A 19,922-nucleotide genomic window follows, 5' to 3' on the forward strand; every position below is an offset into this window, starting at 1 on the left:
TGTGGATAACACTTTCTTACCAGCTTCATCCGGCATCTTCAGAAGGTCTTGAGCTTTTGTTCTGGATGTGATTCTCACATTTAATACCAAAATATGTTCATCTTTGGGAGACAGAGACTCTCCTTCCTGAGGTTTGTGATGGCTGGACCTTCCCATGATGTTCATACTTGGGTCTAATTCTTTGAACAGATGAACGTGGCATCGTCAAACATCTGTAATTCGTAGCCAAGGATGAGCCGACATGTGGAGCTCCACAATTCTTTCTATTTTCTGGGTAATTTCTTTTTTCACATGATTTCAAACAAGGAAGTAGAGTTTTTGAAGCGTTTTCATGTATACATCCCCATGTGCTGTCAATTAACTCACGTGTTGTCAGTTAACATCGGAAAGTTCCAAAACCATGACCTCATCATCGGGGCTTCCCCATGTTCTTTAGAGACATAGTACTTTTGTGTATACAATCTTTTGACTTTTAAAATTCCCCAAGAAATTGTCGCATTGTTGTGGCATTTAACAAAATTAAATAATTTTGGTGATCCTGACTGACCTAAAACAAGAGAGGTTTCGTCTGACTTGACTTAAGATAGTGAGACAAAAAATTGAATGTTTTTGCATAGTGTAAATTTCTGGCTTTGTGTGTGTGTGTCTGTGTCTGTGTATAATATATAAAATGTAATGTACTGCAAATACAAAGTTGCTTGTGGAATTGGTCTTTAAATACTTTTCTCATTTACGCAGGCACAGTGGAAAATGTTTTCAGCCATGAAATATTACCAACAACTCCGATACAAAGCCATTGTTGTCCAAGCACAGTGGCGAATGAAGAGGGCTGCTTGTACTTACGCAAAAATCTACTGGGCGACCACTGTCATGCAAAGATATTTACGAGCATGGATTCTTGCAAGAAAAGTGCGCAAGAGCTATCTCACTCTCAGAACCGCAGTGATGAAAATCCAGAGAGGGTACAGATTGTGGAAAATCCAGAAAACTCAAAGGGAAAATCATGCTGCTAGAGTATTACAAACCACATTTAGGAAATGGTACATGGAGAAAATAACCAAAAGAACAGCTGCAGCTATTAAGATTCAATCTTTCTTTAGAATGCAGAGGTGCTTCCATGAATACAGAAAGATGCAAAGAAGCGCGTTGCTCATTCAAGCCCGCTACAGAGGTCACATACAAAGGTGCCGCTTTCGAAGGCACAAGCAACAACACAACTCTGCCATTGTCATTCAAAGTGCCTTCAGGGGTCACCGGGTCCGGAAACAGGCCATGAGAATGAAAAATGCCTCAGTCCTAATCCAGAGGTGGTACAGGGCCTCTGCGAGAAGAGATGTGGAAAGGCAAATATTCTTCAAGATGCGCAGTGCTGCCAGAACCATTCAGGTGGCTTACCGAAGGAAACAAACTTGCGAGGTGCTGAAAAAACAGCACACTGCAGCAACTATCATACAGGCTGCATTCAGGAAATTTGTGACCCAAAGGCGCTACCTTGCCCTAAGAAAAGCAACTGTTACTATACAGTATAAGTATCGAGGCTCAGTTTTAGCTCGCCAGACAAAGGCAGAGTTTGAAGCCCTGAGAAAAGCTGTACTTAATGTACAATCATACTGGAGAGGAAGAGCTGACAGGGTGATGATTAAAAATTTCCATCAGTGTGCTACACTTAACCGGGCCCACTACTTTCGATACAAGGCTCAAGGGGCTTTTAGGTCAAAAAAGTTAGCAGCTGTTATCATTCAGCGCCATTATAGGGCTTATGTAGCCGGCAAGAAAACAAGGAAAGTATTTCTTCAAAAGAGAACAGCCTGTGTTGTGATAGAAGCTGGATTTAGAGGCATGAAAGTTAGGAAAGACCTGAGAAAAAGGCACAATGCTGCAACTGTCATTCAGTCTACAGTTAGGATGTATTTAAGTAAAAAAAAATACATCGTCATTCAAAGTGCAGTCATCATCATCCAGAGCCATTATAGAGCTCTACTCCACTGCAGAACACAGCAACACAAATACAAAGAGCAAAAGAAAGCTGCCTTAAAATTACAAGCAGTTTACAGAGGCTGGAGAGAAAGGGAAGAATTTAAGAAGAGGAACAACGCAGCGACAGTAATCCAGGCTTTGTTCAGAATGCACAGAGTACGTTTGGCTTACCTTACCACCAAGTGTGCTGCAATCTTTATTCAGGACCGATACAGGGCCAAAATCCTAATAGAACAACAGCTGAAGAAGTATGAAACCGAGAAATCTGCTGCTATCGTTGTACAGGCCACATATCGTGGCTACTGTGCCAGGATGAAAATTACACAGATGCAATGTGCGGCTATTGTCATTCAAAGAAATTTTCTCATGATCCATGAGAGAAATAAATTCCTCACTATTAAATCAGCAACTCTGATTTGTCAGCAGCACTACAGAGCAGCCGTCCTGATGAGAAAAGTTCAGATGCATTATCTCTTAAAGCGCAGGGCAGCCATTTGCCTGCAAGCGACCTTTAGAGGATACAGGGTCCGAAAGCAGTTGAGCATCAGACATATTTCTGCTGTTAAAATTCAGTCAAATCTGCGGCGGTATCAGCAGAGAAAATACTACGAAAATCTTCAATGGGCTTCCTCTTTTGTGCAAGGACGTTACAGAGCCAACAAAGCAAGGAGACAGCACAGTCTGGCTTTGAGTGCGAAGACACATGCAGCCATTGTCTTACAAGCTGCTTTCCGGGGAATGATTACAAGAAAACTTGTTAAACAAAAGCATCGGGTTGCCATTATTATTCAGAGCGCTGTGAGAGCCCACTATGAACAGACAAGGTTTATTGCCTTAAAATCCGCAGTGCTTGCCATACAACGTAGATACCGCGCCATTGTGGCAGCCAAAGCTCAAAGGCAGCATTACCAAAACATTCACAAGTCTGCCGTTATCATTCAGGCTGCATACAGAGGGATGCGGGTCAGGAGGGCTGTTGCTGGTTGGCATCAGGCTGCCATTTTGATCCAGTCTGCTTTCAGAAAGCACAGAGAAGAAATCAAATTTCAGGAAATGCGTCTGGCAGCAGTCGTCATCCAGAGATATTACCGGGCCTATTTCCTTCAGAAACAAGACAGGAGATGCTACCTGGAAGTCATATCCTCAACCGCCATTCTCCAGGCAGCTCTCAGAGGTTGGTCTGTAAGACGAAGAATTTCTATAATGCACAGAGCAGCAACAGTCATACAAGCAAACTTCAAGAGGCATAAGCAACAATTTCTCTTCAGGAAACAACTCTGGGCTGTTCGTGTCTTACAGCAGAGATTTCGAGCCATGAGACAGAGAAACCTTGAGGTAAACCAATATCAAGAAGTTAAAATTGCTGTAATTCGACTACAAGCTACATTCCGTGGAATGAAAACAAGACGATCCATCAAACAAATGCATCTGGCTGCAACTGTAATCCAGTCATCTTTCAGAGGACACAGAGAGAGAGTCCAATTCCAGGCCATGTGTTTGTCAGCCATCATCATCCAGAGATGTTATAGAGCCCATGTTCTTCAGAAAAAAGAAAGGAACTACTTCCTGAAAATCAGATCTTCAGTGATTTTTCTGCAGGCAGTTTGCAGGGGGTCTTTGGAGAGAAGAAGAATTGCCAAGATGCATAGAGAAGCTACAATCATTCAAGCAAACTTCAAGAGACATAAGCAGCAATTCCTCTTCAGGAAACAACTGTGGGGTGCCTGTGTTTTACAGCAAAGATTTAGAGCTATAAGGCATAGAAACATTGAGGTAAAACGTTATCAAGGAATCAGGAATGCTGTGATTAGTCTACAAGCTGCCTTCCGAGGAATGAAATCCAGAAAATCTATTAGGCGAATGCATCTGGCTGCCACTATTATTCAAGCAGCTTTCCGAGGCCATTGTCAGTTCAACCAGTATATGAAAATAAAATCCTGTGTGCTAACCATTCAGCAAAGGTTTCGCGCTACTGCAACAGCCAAATCTCAAAGAAAACAGTACTTGAAAACACGCAGCGCAGCTATCATCTTTCAGGCGGCATATAGAGGCCACCAAACCCGAAAGCACCTTGCTCATTTACATCAGGCTGCAACTATAATCCAATCAGCATCCAGAAAGCATGTTGAAGTGGTAAACTTTCAGATCATGGATTCATCTGTTGCAGTCATTCAAAAGTACTATCGGGCTTTCATTCTTCAAAGGCAAGAAAGAAACAAGTTCCTGGAAATCAAACGGTCCACAGTCATTCTTCAGGCTGCATATAGAGGTCACCGGGTCAGAAGGGACATAAGGACACAAAGCCGCGCTGCCGGTTTGATCCAGTCATACTGGAGATGCTCAATACAGAGGCGTATCTTCCTGAAGAGAAGAGTGGCAGCTGTGAATTTGCAACAGAGGTTCAGAGCAGTGCAGCTTGGCAAAGTACAACGACGAAAGTTTGTCCGAGTAAGACAGGCTGCCATCATAATTCAGATTCATTGCAGAGCCTGGATTCTACAAAAGCAGGTATGGTGAAGATTGTCCAGTCAAGCATGCATTGGACACAAACAATTTAAGTGTTGAAATGTTTAAATGATCATAAAAAATGTTTGTACTCAAGGAACTTGAGATGGCCAAAGCACAGACAAGACTTTGTTTTGCTGGGGCAGTCTACCACCACCTCAGTGCTATAAAGATCCAAAGAGCTTTGCGAGCACACTGGATCTTGGAGTCTGCTAAGAGACAGATACATTCTGTCATCATTATACAAGTACAGTAGCAACTGTTTATTTATTATAAATTGAAGTCTGAAAGATTTTAATGTAGTGTAAATAATCATTCAGTGTTTCTGCTTCACAGAATTTGGTGCGAGTGAGGCTGCAAAGGAGACGCTACCTGGCAGAACGAAGGAAGGTGGTTACAGCCCAGCGAGCAGTCCGCCGTTGGTTAGCTCATCGCCACAATTCTGCTTCTGTCATCCAAGTTGCTGCTCGAAAATTCCTCCTCTTCAGGCGCCAGAAGAGAGTTGAACCCGGCATTGTTAAAGCACAGGTTTCATCATCATGAGAAGTTTTCTGAAGTTTGCATTCGACACCTTTCACACAAAGCACTTCCTTAGCAGATACGAGATAGACTTGGAACATATTGCATTCTACCGATGCACGTGTCCTCAAAGTTAACCTTCCCTCTCAATCTCCTGCAACGCCCGCACAAAACAGTAGCTTCACTGATGCTATAGTTTGGATATGTGACTACCACTACATACGGCATCTTCCTTGTTTGAAGTCTTTATTTTATGAAAATAGTTGTGTATCAGTAAAAACACAATAGTCAAGGTCACCTTCAACTTTGCTGGGGTAAATGGATTGCCTGAGTGCAGCCTTTCTTGTATTTACAGTATTAATGATGTTTCAAAGTAATTTTTAATTCAACGAAAGACAAAAAAATCCAATGACAGAACACCATTCACGGAACACACACACTACTATAATGGGGCTCTTTGGGGAAGTCTATATTTAATTGAAAGATGGAGTTTTAGTTTTCATGCAAGATTTGAATGTAGCCTCTCGTCAACCCTCACTTGTTTCTCTGACCATAGCCACGTCTTGCACAAATGTGAATGTACATGAGTCTACAGTGTATGTGTGGTTACATTTGTTTCTTCTTTTCTTTGATTGCTAACCCAAGATAATCTGACAGAATTAAAAAAAAAAAAAAACAGCACGGGAAATTGGTGTGTGCCGACATACACGCTATGGGGTCATCCTTTCTGTCTACACTTTCTATAAGGATGTTCCTCTCAAAGTACAAGTTTTGTTATAATTAAAACTAAATCACGCCAAAGAGGGACAATTTTTCAAAAGATAATTTTAATATTCCCATCAACTACTTTTATTCATCCATGCAATAACTTTTTTTTTTTTTAACTCTCACTGTAGGCGCTGTGGAGAGGACATGTTTCCCGCCGACTGAATGACAATGCCAAAGTAATAAAGTTGAGGCAAAATTTGCGGAAAGTCTCAGCTGGTGTCCAAGAGGAGGACAAATTGTGCAACAAAACCTCATCTGCCCTGGACTGCCTTCTTCGATACAAACACTTCTCCTCCATGCTCGAGGCTCTAAAAAACCTAGGTGAGGTCGGCCATAGTATTTGGGAAATAAATGAAGTCTCATAAATTGACTGAATTAAATTACTAGAGTGGCTCTTTATTTACTTGACAAAATAATAATTGTTGCAGTCCAGTCATTTAAATTGCACTGGAAAGAGTCCTTGCTCACATAGATTTTGCTTTGTTTCTTTTGCATCTGTTATTTATTTATAAAGCATCAAACCATGAGGAATATTGAACTTGAATTTATTGCCGTCTCAACACAAGCCTTTTATAGTGGAATTTACTCTTCGAAATTTGTAGCTGAGATTTTTTTAAAGGGAGTGGGGGTGGGGTTACATACTTGGGCATTAAAGCTGATTCTAATTCTTTGCTCACAAAGCCTCATGAGGCTCTGAGGTTATGTACCAGTGGCTAACGCTTATACATGCTAACATATCCTCAGGAGGCAGGAGTTAGTCAAGATGTTTGAGGAAATTTTATGATCACAGCTCCCACACACTTGCATGCACACAACTTGCTGACTGTTGGCTTTTTGTGTACAGTACTGGGCTGTAGTAGCTGTAGCTGTGGGCTGGGTATGAATTTAGTGCTGTCTTTTAGTATTTTTTTATTCAACCTTACAACTACAAGTACTATAAAAGTGGTACCGTGCTATTTTTGACATCACAATACTTTGGTACAGTGCAGGTTTCAGTACTTGGTGCAACACTAGGTGATACAGTTTTCTATTCTTAGATTAGTTTTAGACCGTATGGTAGCCCTGTGACTGACTGGTGACCACTTCAGTTCTTTCGCCCAATGTTACCTGGGATCAGCTCCAGGACTCCTGCAACCCTTGTGAGGATAAGTGGCTTGGGAAATGGATGGACAGTAGTTTTTGACGAACAATATACGAAATTGGAATGAATACTATGTATGGACTTGCTTATATAAATGCAATATATTCGGGATGAGCAAGTACCATTACTAGGTATCAGTATTGGGTCAATAAAAGGCCATATTTCAAGGTTTCAGGTACCGTAATCCCTCGTTTTTTTTCGGTTAATTGGTTCCAGACCGACCCGCGAAAAGTCGCGAAGCCAGAATAATTTTATTTATTTTTACTTAATAGGTGACCTCGCCTTAATGGGGATGGTGCATTATACCCTATCAATGCGGCTTCCCACTACAGATTCTGTCACTGAGCTCTGTGTGTGTGGGTGGGTGTGTTTACAGAAGCTGCCACCAGGTTGTCGCCTCTGTGCTGTGAGCATATGGTAGAGAGCAGCGCCACCAGTGTCATCTTCACCCTTATCCTCTCGTGCAACAGGAGTGTGCCCTGCATGGATGTCATCATCCACTCGATCCAGATCCTTCTCAACCTCTCGAAGGTATGAAGATCAGAGAAACTTGCTCAGTGATGGATAGCCAAAGTTTTTCTTCCAAGGGCCGCACATTGGAAAAAAAAAAAAAAAAAAAAACAAAACAAAGGATGCAAGTCCCATTTAGAAATTTGTGACCTTTAATTTCCTTAACATCTTAAAACTCATCCATCGGTATAGGTGAAGAAATGTGAAGCAATTAAGTATTTTAATGTAGATGTTTATTTTTTTAAAATTGCCTAGGGATGGAATAAAATCAATCTGGAGAATAAAGCTGCCCCACTACTGTGCAGTGGCAGAATCACATCTACATTCAGAACCAAAACGAGTGCACTCTTAAGAGGCCGTTGACACAGATTTCAAAGTGTTGCAAAAAGGAAAGACTTAAAAAAATACAAATATAACTATTTTTGAACCAATTAGATCAAGTAGGCATGTTCTGCTCACAAGTGCAAGCTTTGCAGGTATCACTTACGGACGTCAGTAAAATCCTCCTAGACAAGCATTCGGCGTGTTCTTTTCAATTCATTTTGAAGAAATTCCAATACAACTGCTGCAATGGTAGCATCCATACAAATCTTTCCAGAGGGTGCAATTTTATAATGACTTCTGAAAGATGAGTAACACTTGATCATTCATAGGAATTACCAGTCAGGGCAATGGGCTTACTGCCATTTTACCCTGAGAACACCCGATCTCGTCACATCTCGGAAACTAAGCGTGTTTGGCCCTGGTTAGTACTTGGATGGGAGACCGCCTGGAAATACCAGGTGTTGTAAGCTCTCCCCGGCTAAATACATAAGGGTTGCATCAGGAAGGGCATCCTGCGTTAAAATTGTGCCACACAAATATGCGTGCATCAAAGATGACGCGCTGTGGTGACCCCTGATGGGACAAACCAAAAGGAACCGAAGAAGACCAGTTAGGGCAATAGCCAAATGATGGATGTTATGAATGCAGGACTTATTTTTCTGGCCCCTTATTGTTTCAATCTACAGGAAAATTTGAAACACTTCAAGTCAAGAGGTCTTGATTGAATTGTTAGTGAAAAGAGTAATTTATGTAGACTTGGATTTTTAGACTTCCAATGCCATTTGAGGTCATTGTAGACATCTATTCTGAGGCTAATTTGATGTATCTGCATTGCAAAAAAATATATAAAATAATAATAAAAATGTCTTATCTCCTTCTGCCACCCATTTTATCTCCTTCAGTACCACAAAACCATTGAGGCTGTATATTTGGTGGAAAACTCAGTGGAGACACTGGTAGACCTCCTCCAGAGATACAGAGAAAAAGCGGGTGATAAAGTAGCAGAAAAAGGCGGCAGCATCTTCACCAAAGCCTGCTTTCTACTGGTTCTGCTCCTGCAAGAAAAATGCCATGCTGAGGTGTAGTCTTTTTAAAATTAAAAAAAAAAAAAAGATGCAAATTTTGAAGAAATTTTATTCTTTTTCAGGAGGTTATCAAGCGTCCTAAACTATTGGAAAGGATAAAAAGTATCTACCGCCTCACTCTTCGTAAATACAAGATGGATGCAGAAAGAAATGTGATCAGACAGAAGATTAATGCATCATTCAATGGAAGGTTCTGTGCTTTAACAACTCCAAATAAATCCCGTCCTGTGCCAAAGTATGTACAGTACTTGTAAAGATAGGTAATTTGACATCCAATTTGCATTTGCAAGTGACTGACAATGGGTCTTTGTTTTCCTAGGTTTGCACCTGACTGGGTTCTCGGAAAGGACCAACTTCAAAATATAGTGGATCCTCTCCAAGCCATTCAGATGTTGATGAACTCACTCTCTATAGTCATGTAGATAAACCTTCAAAAATTCACCTCCCATGGCTTTGTGTATTTCAGAATGTCTTTTGTAAAAACGTTTTTACAAATACAATTTCATAACCACATTAAATTGATTTCTGTTGCATGTTTGCAAGACTATTCTTGAGTGAAGAGGTGTAGTATTTTTTTTTTTTTCCCCCAGGCTCACTCAGGAGTGCCTGGGGTTATGACAAGGACATGCGGGGCTACTATGAACACCTTTCAATATTAAGTTACATCCAGCAGATGGCGTTAATGCTACTACCGAGCATCTTAAAAAACACCAAAAGAAGGCTCTTAATTTTTGTGTAGGTGAAGCTGGACATTAAAAATGAACTTCAAGTGGCTGTCAGTTTTATCCATGATTAGATCAACTACTGAATTGACTGCAGCAATTCAAGATGTTAAATTTGAACAGAAACAAAGCTTAGGTTTTGTTTATTCTTGGTGACAAGGTAAACTTGGCCATGTCATTTTTCAAATATAAAAGTGACCAATGCTGTGATGATCGGAGTTATTTTTGTTCATGTTTTTGTTAAGTCCCAAGGAATAATGTTTGCAAACAAAGCCTTGCATATTTATTGAAAAACGGGGGGGGGGGGGTGTCTGAAAATACTTTCATCTCTTTAAGGGGGGTTCTGCAAAAAAAGTGGTTGGGAACCTCTGCTCAAATCTGTACTTCATTACTGGACTCACAACTGTTTTATCGTTGCCCTGCATTCTCGCAGACTCCTTTGATACATAAACTTGAAACATGCACACTCAACACAAAGAAGACCAGGATTTGAATCCTGATCTTCAGAACTCTGAGGCAGATGTGCTAACCAATTGCCCATTTATACAGTGAAGAAAATAAGTTTTTGAACACCGTTATATAGCAAGTTCTCCCACTCAGAACCCATGGAGGGACTAAAAATTTCATTGTATGTGAATGTCCACTGTGAGAGAGATAATCTAAAAAGAATAATCAAGAAAGCACAATATATGATTTTTTTTTTAATGATTTATTTGTGATACATCTGCAAATAAGCATTTGAACACTTGTCTATCAGCTAGAATTCTGACCCTCAAAGACCTGTTAGTCCGCCTTTAAAAGTCCACCTCCTCTCCATCCATTATCCTGAATCAGATGCACCTGTGTGAGGTCGTTCGCTGCATAAAGACACCTGTCCACCACATACAATCAGTAAGACTCAAACTTGTAACATGGCCAAGACCAAAGACACCAGAGACAAAATTGTACAACTGGACACAGCTGGAAAGAGCTATGGAGAAATTAGTGAGGAGTTTGGTGGTGGTGGTGGTGGTGGTGGTGGGGGGGGGGGAGTCCACTGTTGGAACAATCAATAGAAAATTGAAGAAGTTAAATGTGACGGTCAATCTCAATCCGAGTGGAGCCCCATGCAAGATATCCCCACGTGGGGTCTCAGTGATCCTTAGAAAGGTGAGGAATCAGCCCAGGACTACACGACAGGACTTGGTCAATGACCTGAAAAGACCTGGGACCACTGTTTCCAAAGTGACTGTTGCTAATACACTAAGACGTCATGGTTTGAAATCATGCATGGCACAGCAGGTTCCCCTGCTGAAACCAGCACACGTCAAGGTCCGTCTTAAGTTTGCCAATGACCATTTGGATGATATAGAGGAGTCATGGGAGAATGCTTTCTGGTCAGATGAGACCAAAATGGAACTTTTTGGTCATAATTTCACGAACTGTCATTGGAGGAAGATGAATGATGAGTTCCATCTCAACAACACCATTCCTACTGTGAAGCATGGGGGTGGTAGCATCATGCTTTGGGGGTGTTTTTCTGCACATGGGACAGGCTGACTGCACTGTATTAAAGGAGAGGCTGACTGCGGCCATGTATTGTAAGATTTTGGGGAACAACCTCTTTCCCTTAGTCAGAGCATTGAAGATGGGTCGTGGCTGGGTCTTTCAACATGACAATGACCCGAAGCACACAGCCAGGAAAACCAAGGAGTGACTCCATAAGAAGCATATCAAGGTTCTGGCGTGGCTTAGCCAGTCTCCAGAACGAAACCCAATAGAAATTCTTTGGAGGGAGCTGAAACTCTGTGTTTCTCAGCGACAGCCCAGAAACCTGTCTGATCTAGAGAAGATCTGTGTGGAGGAGGCCAAAATCCCTGCAGTGTGTGCAAACCTGGTGAACAACTACAGGAAACGTTTGACCTCTGTAATTGCAAACAAAGGCAACTGTACTAAATATTAACATTGGTTAAGTGTTCAAATACTTATTTGCAGCTGTATCACACAAATAAATCGTTTAAAAAAAATAATACATTTTGATTTCTGTGTTTTTCTTTTTAGATTATCTCTCTCATCATGGACATGTACCTATGATGAAAATTTCAGACCCCTCCATGATTTCTAAGTGGGAGAGCTTCCAATATAGCAGGGTGTTCAAATGCTTATTTTAGCCTGGATGAACTTAGAGGGTTGAGTCAGGAAGGGCATCCGGCGTAAAACTGTGCCAAACATATATGAGCGTTCATCATACGAATTCTACAACAGTTAGGCCGTGGCCCAGGCTTCCTACACTCGCACCCGGAAATGTTGTTCTACAAGGCGTAGATAGAAATTCAGATAATGTAGGTCGAAGACAAAAGAAAGAGGAAAGCGGCTTAGTCGGAAGAAGAAGAGGAATGCACAAACCCTACAGCTGTATGTAGGGACTTTGAATGTTGGGACTATGACAGGAAAAGCTCAGGAGTTAGTTGGCATGATGATTAGCAGAGGTTGATATATTGTGCATCCAAGAGAGCAAGTGGAAAGGGAGTGTAGGAATAATTGATCATAATTATCATACATTTGCTTACAATAAAGAAATGCTTTGCTCTGCCCTAGATAACGTGGCACCCTCCTAGCAGGAGATAGCAAGAACAAAAACATCTAATCATCAGAACTGTTACAACTGCTGCCTGTTAAAGAATTGATGACCACACATGTATTGAGCAATCTTCCACACATGCACATGCACATGAACAAACATTTACACCTTGTTTCAAACTGTTTTGCTTGTCGTCTCCTTTTTGTAACATCCATGTAAATAAGGGGCGTCTTAAAACTAAATAAATAGAGGTGCCGAGGAGAGGATAATCAGAGAGTGCAGTGGTGAATTGTACGAGACAGTTCCTCTCCTCTCTCGTCTCGAGACTTGAACTGGTGTCTTTGCTTCCTTTTTTGTCCTGTTTAATGAATGTCTGATTGGTGAACCTGACAGGGAGTAAGGCTAGAAGTTTAGGTGCAGTGTTTCAATGATTTTATCATGGAGTAGATGGGAAGAGAAATGGCATAGGGGTCATTTTGAAGGTAGAGCTGGAATAAGAACATCTTGGAGGTGAAAAGAGTATCACTTGAGGCTGAAATTTGAAATTGAGGGTGATGTATATAACATGATTTGCGGCTATGCCCCCCAAGTACATGTGACTGAGAGATGAAGAGAAATTCTGGAAGGAACTAGATGAAGTAGTTCTGAGCATCCCAGACAGAGAGAGAGTTGTGATTAGTGCAGATTGTAATGGAGATGTTGGTGAAGGAAACATGGGCAATGAAGAAGTGATGGGTAAGTACAGCATCCAGGAAAGGAATTTTGAGGTACAGATGGTGGTGGACATTGCAAAAAGGATGGAGATGGCTGTAGTGAACAGTTTTTTCCAGAACGGGCAGGAACATAGAGTGGCCTACAAGAGCAGAGGTAGAACCACGCAGGTGGATTATACAGTATTTTGTGCAGACGATGTAAACTGAAGAAAGTAACTGACTGTAAGGTAGTGGTAGGGGAGAGTGGAGCTGGACAGCATAGGATCGTGGTGGGTAGGAAGATTAAGAAGACAAAGGTACAGAGGAGAACCATGTGGTGGAAGCTGAGAAACGAAGAATTTTGTGTGGCCTTTCGAAAAGAGTTGAGACAGGCTCTCGATGGACAGGAGGAGCTCCTGGAAGACTGGACTACTGCACCCAAGGTGATCAGAGAGACAGGCAGTAGAGTACTTGGTGTGTCTTCTGGTAGGAAAAGGGAGATGGAGACTTGGTGGTGGAACCCCAAACTACAGGAAGACATTGAAGGAAAGATTAGCAAAGAAGATGTGGGACACTGAGGAGAGGTGGAAGGAATACATTGAGATGGGACTTAGGGCAAAGGTAGAGGTGGCAAAGGCAAAACAAGATGTATATGAGGACATGTACATGAGGTTGGACATGAAAGAAGGCGAAAACGATCTCCACAGGTTGGCCAGACAGAGGGATAGATATGGGAAGGATGTGCAGCAGATAAGGGTGATTAAAGGGCCAGTGACAGGAAAAGCATGATTTTTAGTATGTACGTAATCCTTCTCTCAGAATGTAACAAAAGGGGTGCTAAATGTGTCTGTGCGCGTCGGTGCCGCATTCGCCGGGCTGCTTTACGGCATTGTCATCGCTTCCGGCTGAATATGCTACATACTGTGAGGGAGTCTGTTGTTAGAAATGATCCGCATATCATCTAAATATGGCTCCAAACGATTGGGTATTATTGCCCCGGTCACTTCATTCAACTGTGAGATATTCTCTTCTTTGAAAAGAGATTCCGTGTCAGAAGGGGCATCGGAAAAATCCGAAAATCGTCGTTCATCTCCCGTAGCAGGTGTTTTCGTGTTTTCAATGGTGAATGTCCCAGTGTGACGTCTGCTGATGACATTGCAGGCAATATGGCTACCACTTGGATGTTGAGTAAGACTTCCGCAACTTTGCACATTAACGACATGCTCTCCGCTCACATTTATTTTTTCCTATAGATATTGAAGTGAATAATTTTATATGTATTTTTCATTACAATATCGTTTTTAGAATGTTTATAGGCATGATCCTTTAAGAATAGAGATGTAGATGTGTTGACTGGTGCCAGTAGTGTGCTGAATAGATGGAAAGACTACTTTGAGAAGTTGGTGAATGAAGAAAATGAGAGAGAAGGAAGAGTAGAAGAGGCAAGTGTTAAGGAAGTGCTAATGATTAGCAAGGGGGAAGTTCAAAAGGTACTACAAAGGATAAAAAATGGAAAAGCAGTTGATTCTGATGACATACCAGTGGAGGCATGGAAGCAATTTGGAGTGGTGGTGGAGTTTTTGACCAACTTATTCAGCAGAATACTAGCGGGAGAGAAGATGCCTGAAGAATGGGGTAAAATGGGGGCTAGTTGCCATTTTTAAGTACAAAGGGGACTTGCAGAGCTGTGGCAACTATAGAGGAATAAAGTTGATGAGCCACACACTGAAGTTATGGGAAAGAGTAATGGAGGGTAGACTCAGGTCAGAAGTCAGTATCTGCGAGCAACAGTATGGTTTCATGCCTAGAAAGAGTACCACAGATGCATTATTTGCCTTGAGGATACTCATGGAAAAGCACAGAGAAGGTCAGAAGGAGCTACATTGTATCTTTGGAGACCTAGAGAAAGCTAATGACAGAGTACCAAGAGAGGAACTGTGGTCCTACATGCGTAAGCATGGCGTGGTGTAGGAATATGTTAGAATAACACAGGACATCTATGAGGGCAGCAGAACAGTGCTGAATTGTCCCATAGGCGTAACTGAAGAATTTAAGGTGAAGGTGGAATTGCATCAGGGATGAGCTCTGAGTTCCTTCCTGTTTGCTGTGGTAATGGATAGGCTGACAGATGTGATTAGACTGGAATCCCCTTGTATCATGATGTTCACAGATGATATTGTGATATGGAGTGAATGCAGGGAGCAGGTGGAGGAACAATTAAAAAGATGGAGACATACACTGAAAAGGAGAGGAATGAAGATTAACTGAAGTAAAACAGAATATATGTATGTGATTGAGAGGGGTGAAGGGGGAAGAGTGAGGCTATAGGGAAAAGAGATGGCAAGGGTGGACTTCAAATACTTAGGGTCAACAATCCAGAGCAATGGTGATTGTTTTAAGGAAGTGAAGAAATGGGTCCAAGCAGGTTGGAACAGCTGCCGGAAGGTGTCTGGTGTGTTATGTGACAGAAGAGTCTCTGCTAGGATGAAGGGCAAAGTTTAAAAAACAGTGGAAAGGCTGGCCATGATGTACGGACGAGAAACGGTGCCACTGAAGAAACCGGAAGCAGAACTGGAAGTAGCAGAAATGAAGATGTTGAGGATCTCGCTAGGAGTGAGCACATTGGATAAGATTAGAAATGAGCTCATCACAGGGACAGCCAAAGTCAGATGTTTTGGAGACAAGGCTCAAGAGAGCAGCCTTCGATGGTTTGGACATGTTCAGAGGCGAGAGAGTGAGTATATTTGTGGAAGGGTGCTGAGGATGGAGCTGCCAGGCAAAAGAGCGAGAGAAAGACCAAAGAAAAGGTTGATGGATGTTGTGAAGGAAAACATGAGGACAGTTGGGGTTTGAGAGTAAGATTCAGGAGATAGGCTAAGATGGAAAAAGATGACACACTTTGGCGACCCCTAACTGGACAAGCCGAAAAGAAAATAATAAGATATATAGTATATTATGGAAGAAAAAACATTTGCAACTGCATAGCATTTTCAGATGAAGAATCTTCCATACTAGCAAAGCAGGAAAAACAGAACCATTAACATATTGGTCTGTTTAGTTTTCTGCATTTGACTCCAACTCTTCATCTCGGGCAGGCATGTCAAAGAGAATTTGTATTCTCAGACGGGCCGTATCAGTAAAAGAATGTTTATCGTTGCCCTGCATTCTCGCAGACTCCTTTGATACATAAACTTGAAACATGCACACTCAACACAAACTTTGTTTTTCAATACTACGATTTATCATTCAGCCTCCATTTGTAGCCTACCCTACATGTTATAATCACGGATGACAAGGGATCTTTTCCAAGCTCAACACATTTATTCACAAACAATGAAAAAAAAAAAATGTTTGGTGGTGAACGTGTTCACAACTGGTTTATTTTAACAGTTGAGTGAATGCAGTTTTACACCTAAACCAACGCACCAGACTAAGCAAACTCAAGTGGGAGCTATGAAAAAAAGATTTTCACCTTAAATGTCATACATCTTTGGAATAAAAATAAATAAATAAAAACTTATCCCAGTGGACGGGGAATAAGATTAGACTACGTCAGATCAAGCTACGAAGCTGGGGCTACTGAAGCTGAAAATATACTGTACAATTTTAATTGTCGTTCATATGAAACCATCCATACATCCATTTTATTACCCGCTTATCCTCACAAGGGTCGCAGGAGTGCTGGAGCCTATCGCAGCTGTCAACGGGCAGGTGGCGGGATACACCCTCAAGTTGTTGCCAGCCAATCGCAAGGCACATAGAGACAAACAGCCATTCTCACAATCACACCTAGGGACAATTTAGAGTGCCCAATTAATGTTGCATGTTTTTGTGATGTGGGAGGAAACAGAGTCCCCGGAGAAAACGCACGCAGGCACAAGGAGAACATGCAAACTCCACACAGGCGGGGCCGGGATTGAACTCTTGACCTCAGAACTGTGAGGTCAATGTTTTCCAGTTGATCCACCGTGCCGCCCAATATGAAACAAGATTAATCTTATTTTTGATGATCTGTATTCATGACTGCAAACAAATTCCGTGTCTCCGCACTTTTTTTCTCTCTCTCACTGCACTCCTGCAGTGTACCTGCTGTTGCTGCCTCCTGAAACTTGACATCTTTTTGCCTTCACAAGTGCATCGATATCCAGTGTGAAATCCTGAGTAGCAGCACAATTAACAATCTCATTCAAGTGTTTATTTGTGAACCTTGAACATCTGTTCACAAAGAAGTAGTCCCAAACATGGATAGAACCTTTGCTGCCATGACTGTTAATTTGGGGTAACCTGGCACGAGATATTGATAAAACGTATCCAATCCTACGGACCCAAATTTATCCTTCACAGCGGATTCGGGTGCAAGTCAATAAGATCGAGTTGAATGTCAGAAGGTGTCACTGTAAATGGGGAGTGAAAAAAAGCCAACTCAATTTTACTGAATACTTGAAACTTCTGCTCAAACTCTCGCAGCAAATCCGTTACGTTGTCTTTATATTTATCCAAAGCATTATCCGGACAGTCCAGTGCCTTCATACGCATAGTTGTGAGACAAGGAATGGTGCGGTGTCACCTTTGGATAGCTGTGACTCCCACAGTGACAGTTTCATCTTGAACGCATTTAGCTGTGTTTGTGTTTATGTGTGGTTGTGTTTGACAGATGTGATCACATAAACAATGATGGAAGGTAATTCCAGGTTTTTGTAGCCAATTGCATCCAACATATTAGGTTAAGCACAGAACCAAATCAATGACAATTTTTCGCATCAGAGAACAACATGGCTGATCATGCCTGTTGTGGACTCACCACAAAGGAGCTTGTCGAGTCTAGTTGGTTTACAGGTCCCAGTTTTTTGTGGCAAAAAGAGCTCCCTAAGAGTGAAGAAATTATAGTAAGAGGGCGATCTCTACACAAAAGGAGCAGAAGCTCACATGACAACGGCAGAGAAGAAGAGTTCTCTCTCTGACCACCTTCACAAGTTTTCAGATTGGAAGAGTGCTGTAATAACTATAGCAAGACTCAAACGTTTGGTGAAGGAGCTCAAAGGTCATAGATCAAGGGTCAATGAGGCTACAACACGGGGACAGGCAAGAGGCTGAACAATTACTTTTTCTATGCAGTTCAACAGAGAGTATTTGGTGAAGAAATGAAATTAAAACACCAAAGAAAGAGCTATCCAAGTTGAACACATTCATGGATAGCCAAGGTGTCGTTAGAGTGGGAGGAAGATTGGCATAAGCAACACTCCATCCCATTGTCCCAACACCCAGCAATTCTCCCGAAAGGTCATCATGTCTCCAGATTGTTGATCAAACATTACCATGAGAAAGTTCAGCATAAGAGTCATGAAATGACTATCACTGAAATCCATGCCAATGGGATTTGGATTCTTGGGTACAGTAGTGAAGTCTCACCACTCATCTACAAATGTGTTAAATGCATAAAATTCAGAAAGAGCTGTCTAGAGCAATGATTTACAACATTTATAGAGCCAAGGCACATATTTTACAATTGTAAAATCTCCCGACACACCAACAAAAGTAAATGTCACCAAAAATGGATCGATTAATTACTGTATGTACTTCCTGCCATCTCATAGAAGAGGATATTTTTTATTCTGTCTTTCATTGTGCCTCACTGGCATAAATAGATGAATAAAGATACATTATTTCTTGGAATAAATGTTTTTTTTTTTTTTTTTTTTTTTAGCAATTACATAAAATTGGACAACTTCCCACACCACACCTGAAGAGTGCTCATGGCACACTAATGTACCGCGGCACACTGTTTGGGAATGACTGGTCTAGAGCAAAAAATGGTTGACCTTCCATCAGCGAGGATAGAAGCCACCTCTCCATTTCCCTATTGTGGAATGGATTGCTTTGGGCCATTATATGTTACTGATGGAAGGGGAAAAAAACCCTTCTTATTCACCTGCATGTGTTTGCATGCACGCCACATTGAGGTATTAGATGACTTTTCTACTGATGCTTTCCTTAATGCATTGAGCTGCTTGATTGCTCTAAGGGAAAATGTAAGCCAACTATGAAGTGACATAGGTACAAACTTCGTGAGGGCCTGCAATGTATTTCAGGAATTAATGAAGGGGCTAGAGCAGGGGTGTGGGACCTTTTCGACTGAGAGAGCCATAAATGCCAAATATTCTAAAATTTAATTTCAAAAGAGGTATGCAATATTTTTAAAACTAAATACAGGTGTATTTGCACATTTATGTAGAACCAACACTTTAAGAATACAGTAAGTCTGAATTATTTTAAATACTGTAATATTATGATGTTGCTAACCAATGATGACAAAAGTTCTTCTTACCATTGATGCGACTTCTGGTGCTGCCCGGTTTTGCTGATGGCTTTACAGTCTGTTTTAGACATTGTCAGATAAAGCTTCACGCAGACATTCAGATATGCATCCATTAATCGTGAACGTAATTCAGTTTGATTTGTCATCATGCTGGTACAATGGTGAACAGTTCTTGCCGACAAAGGCATGTCTTTTATTCCTTTGATTACCTTGTCTTTATGAGAAGTTGTTGTTTATTGGCAATGTCAAGTACGAATGCTTTGGCATACTCCCCATCTGTGAATTCAAAACACAGGAGAATCCTCTCACTCCACAAAGGTTGTCCATTCTTCAAACTTCGGTACACATTTTTTTCTTTGAGCTACCTTTGTCAAAAGCATTTCCATAATTACTTGTTCTGACCGGATCGGTGTTCAACTCTTCTGGGTCTGCGCGCATCAACTGCCAACACCAAATTATGGCAGCTCTACCAGGGCAAACTATCTCTGAGTCATTTGTGTTGCGTGCACGACATAATCACATGTACAGAATGTCGTTATGAGGGCTCTCCGAGCATTATGCAACCATCAAAAAAGCCAGGTCATAGATTCCCAACCCTTGGGCTTGAGCAAGAGCGTGTGAAAGAACTTTGATGCAACTCTATGAACCCACCGGCTTCCAGTCACATAGTTGTTGTCCGGGAAAGACCAATTTGGAATGTGAGAAGTGTCCTCACCACCATCCCAGATCAGTCTGCTGGAAGATTTGACAACTCTTCACTGAGAACTTTCCTGTATGAGGTAATGGCCACAGTGAACAGTTGA

General features: G+C 41.5%; 1 protein-coding gene, 1 long non-coding RNA gene and 1 pseudogene across 7 annotated transcripts in view; 2 read left to right on the plus strand and 1 right to left on the minus strand.

The window, feature by feature from the left end:
* The window catches only part of aspm (assembly factor for spindle microtubules), a 62,533-nt gene extending 53,158 nt beyond the window's left edge, over positions 1-9,375 (plus strand). For 5 of the 6 annotated variants that reach the window (XM_061824272.1, XM_061824271.1, XM_061824268.1 and 2 more), the window contains 8 exons: positions 739-4,485; positions 4,580-4,729; positions 4,819-5,010; positions 5,898-6,090; positions 7,287-7,441; positions 8,647-8,823; positions 8,892-9,064; positions 9,149-9,375. In XM_061824272.1, coding sequence (XP_061680256.1) covers positions 739-4,485; positions 4,580-4,729; positions 4,819-5,010; positions 5,898-6,090; positions 7,287-7,441; positions 8,647-8,823; positions 8,892-9,064; positions 9,149-9,251 — 4,890 coding nt within the window. In that variant the 3' untranslated portion in view covers positions 9,252-9,375. Of the gene's footprint in view, positions 1-738; positions 4,486-4,579; positions 4,730-4,818; positions 5,011-5,897; positions 6,091-7,286; positions 7,442-8,646; positions 8,826-8,891; positions 9,065-9,148 lie in introns of those variants that run through there. The other variant, XM_061824269.1, reaches the window with a different exon arrangement.
* LOC133503100 (uncharacterized) overlaps positions 1-19,243 on the minus strand; it is a 23,342-nt gene extending 4,099 nt beyond the window's left edge. The window contains exons 1-2 of the long non-coding RNA XR_009795628.1: positions 19,129-19,243; positions 17,605-17,669 (exon numbers count right to left, since the gene is read on the minus strand). This is a non-coding gene — a long non-coding RNA (uncharacterized LOC133503100). The remainder of the gene's footprint in view (positions 1-17,604; positions 17,670-19,128) is intronic.
* On the plus strand, positions 8,096-8,214 carry LOC133504199 (5S ribosomal RNA; annotated as a pseudogene).
* Positions 19,244-19,922: the final 679 nt, after the last annotated feature.

The sequence above is a fragment of the Syngnathoides biaculeatus genome, chromosome 7 (genome assembly GCF_019802595.1).
Source record: "Syngnathoides biaculeatus isolate LvHL_M chromosome 7, ASM1980259v1, whole genome shotgun sequence".
Classification (NCBI taxonomy): domain Eukaryota; kingdom Metazoa; phylum Chordata; class Actinopteri; order Syngnathiformes; family Syngnathidae; genus Syngnathoides; species Syngnathoides biaculeatus.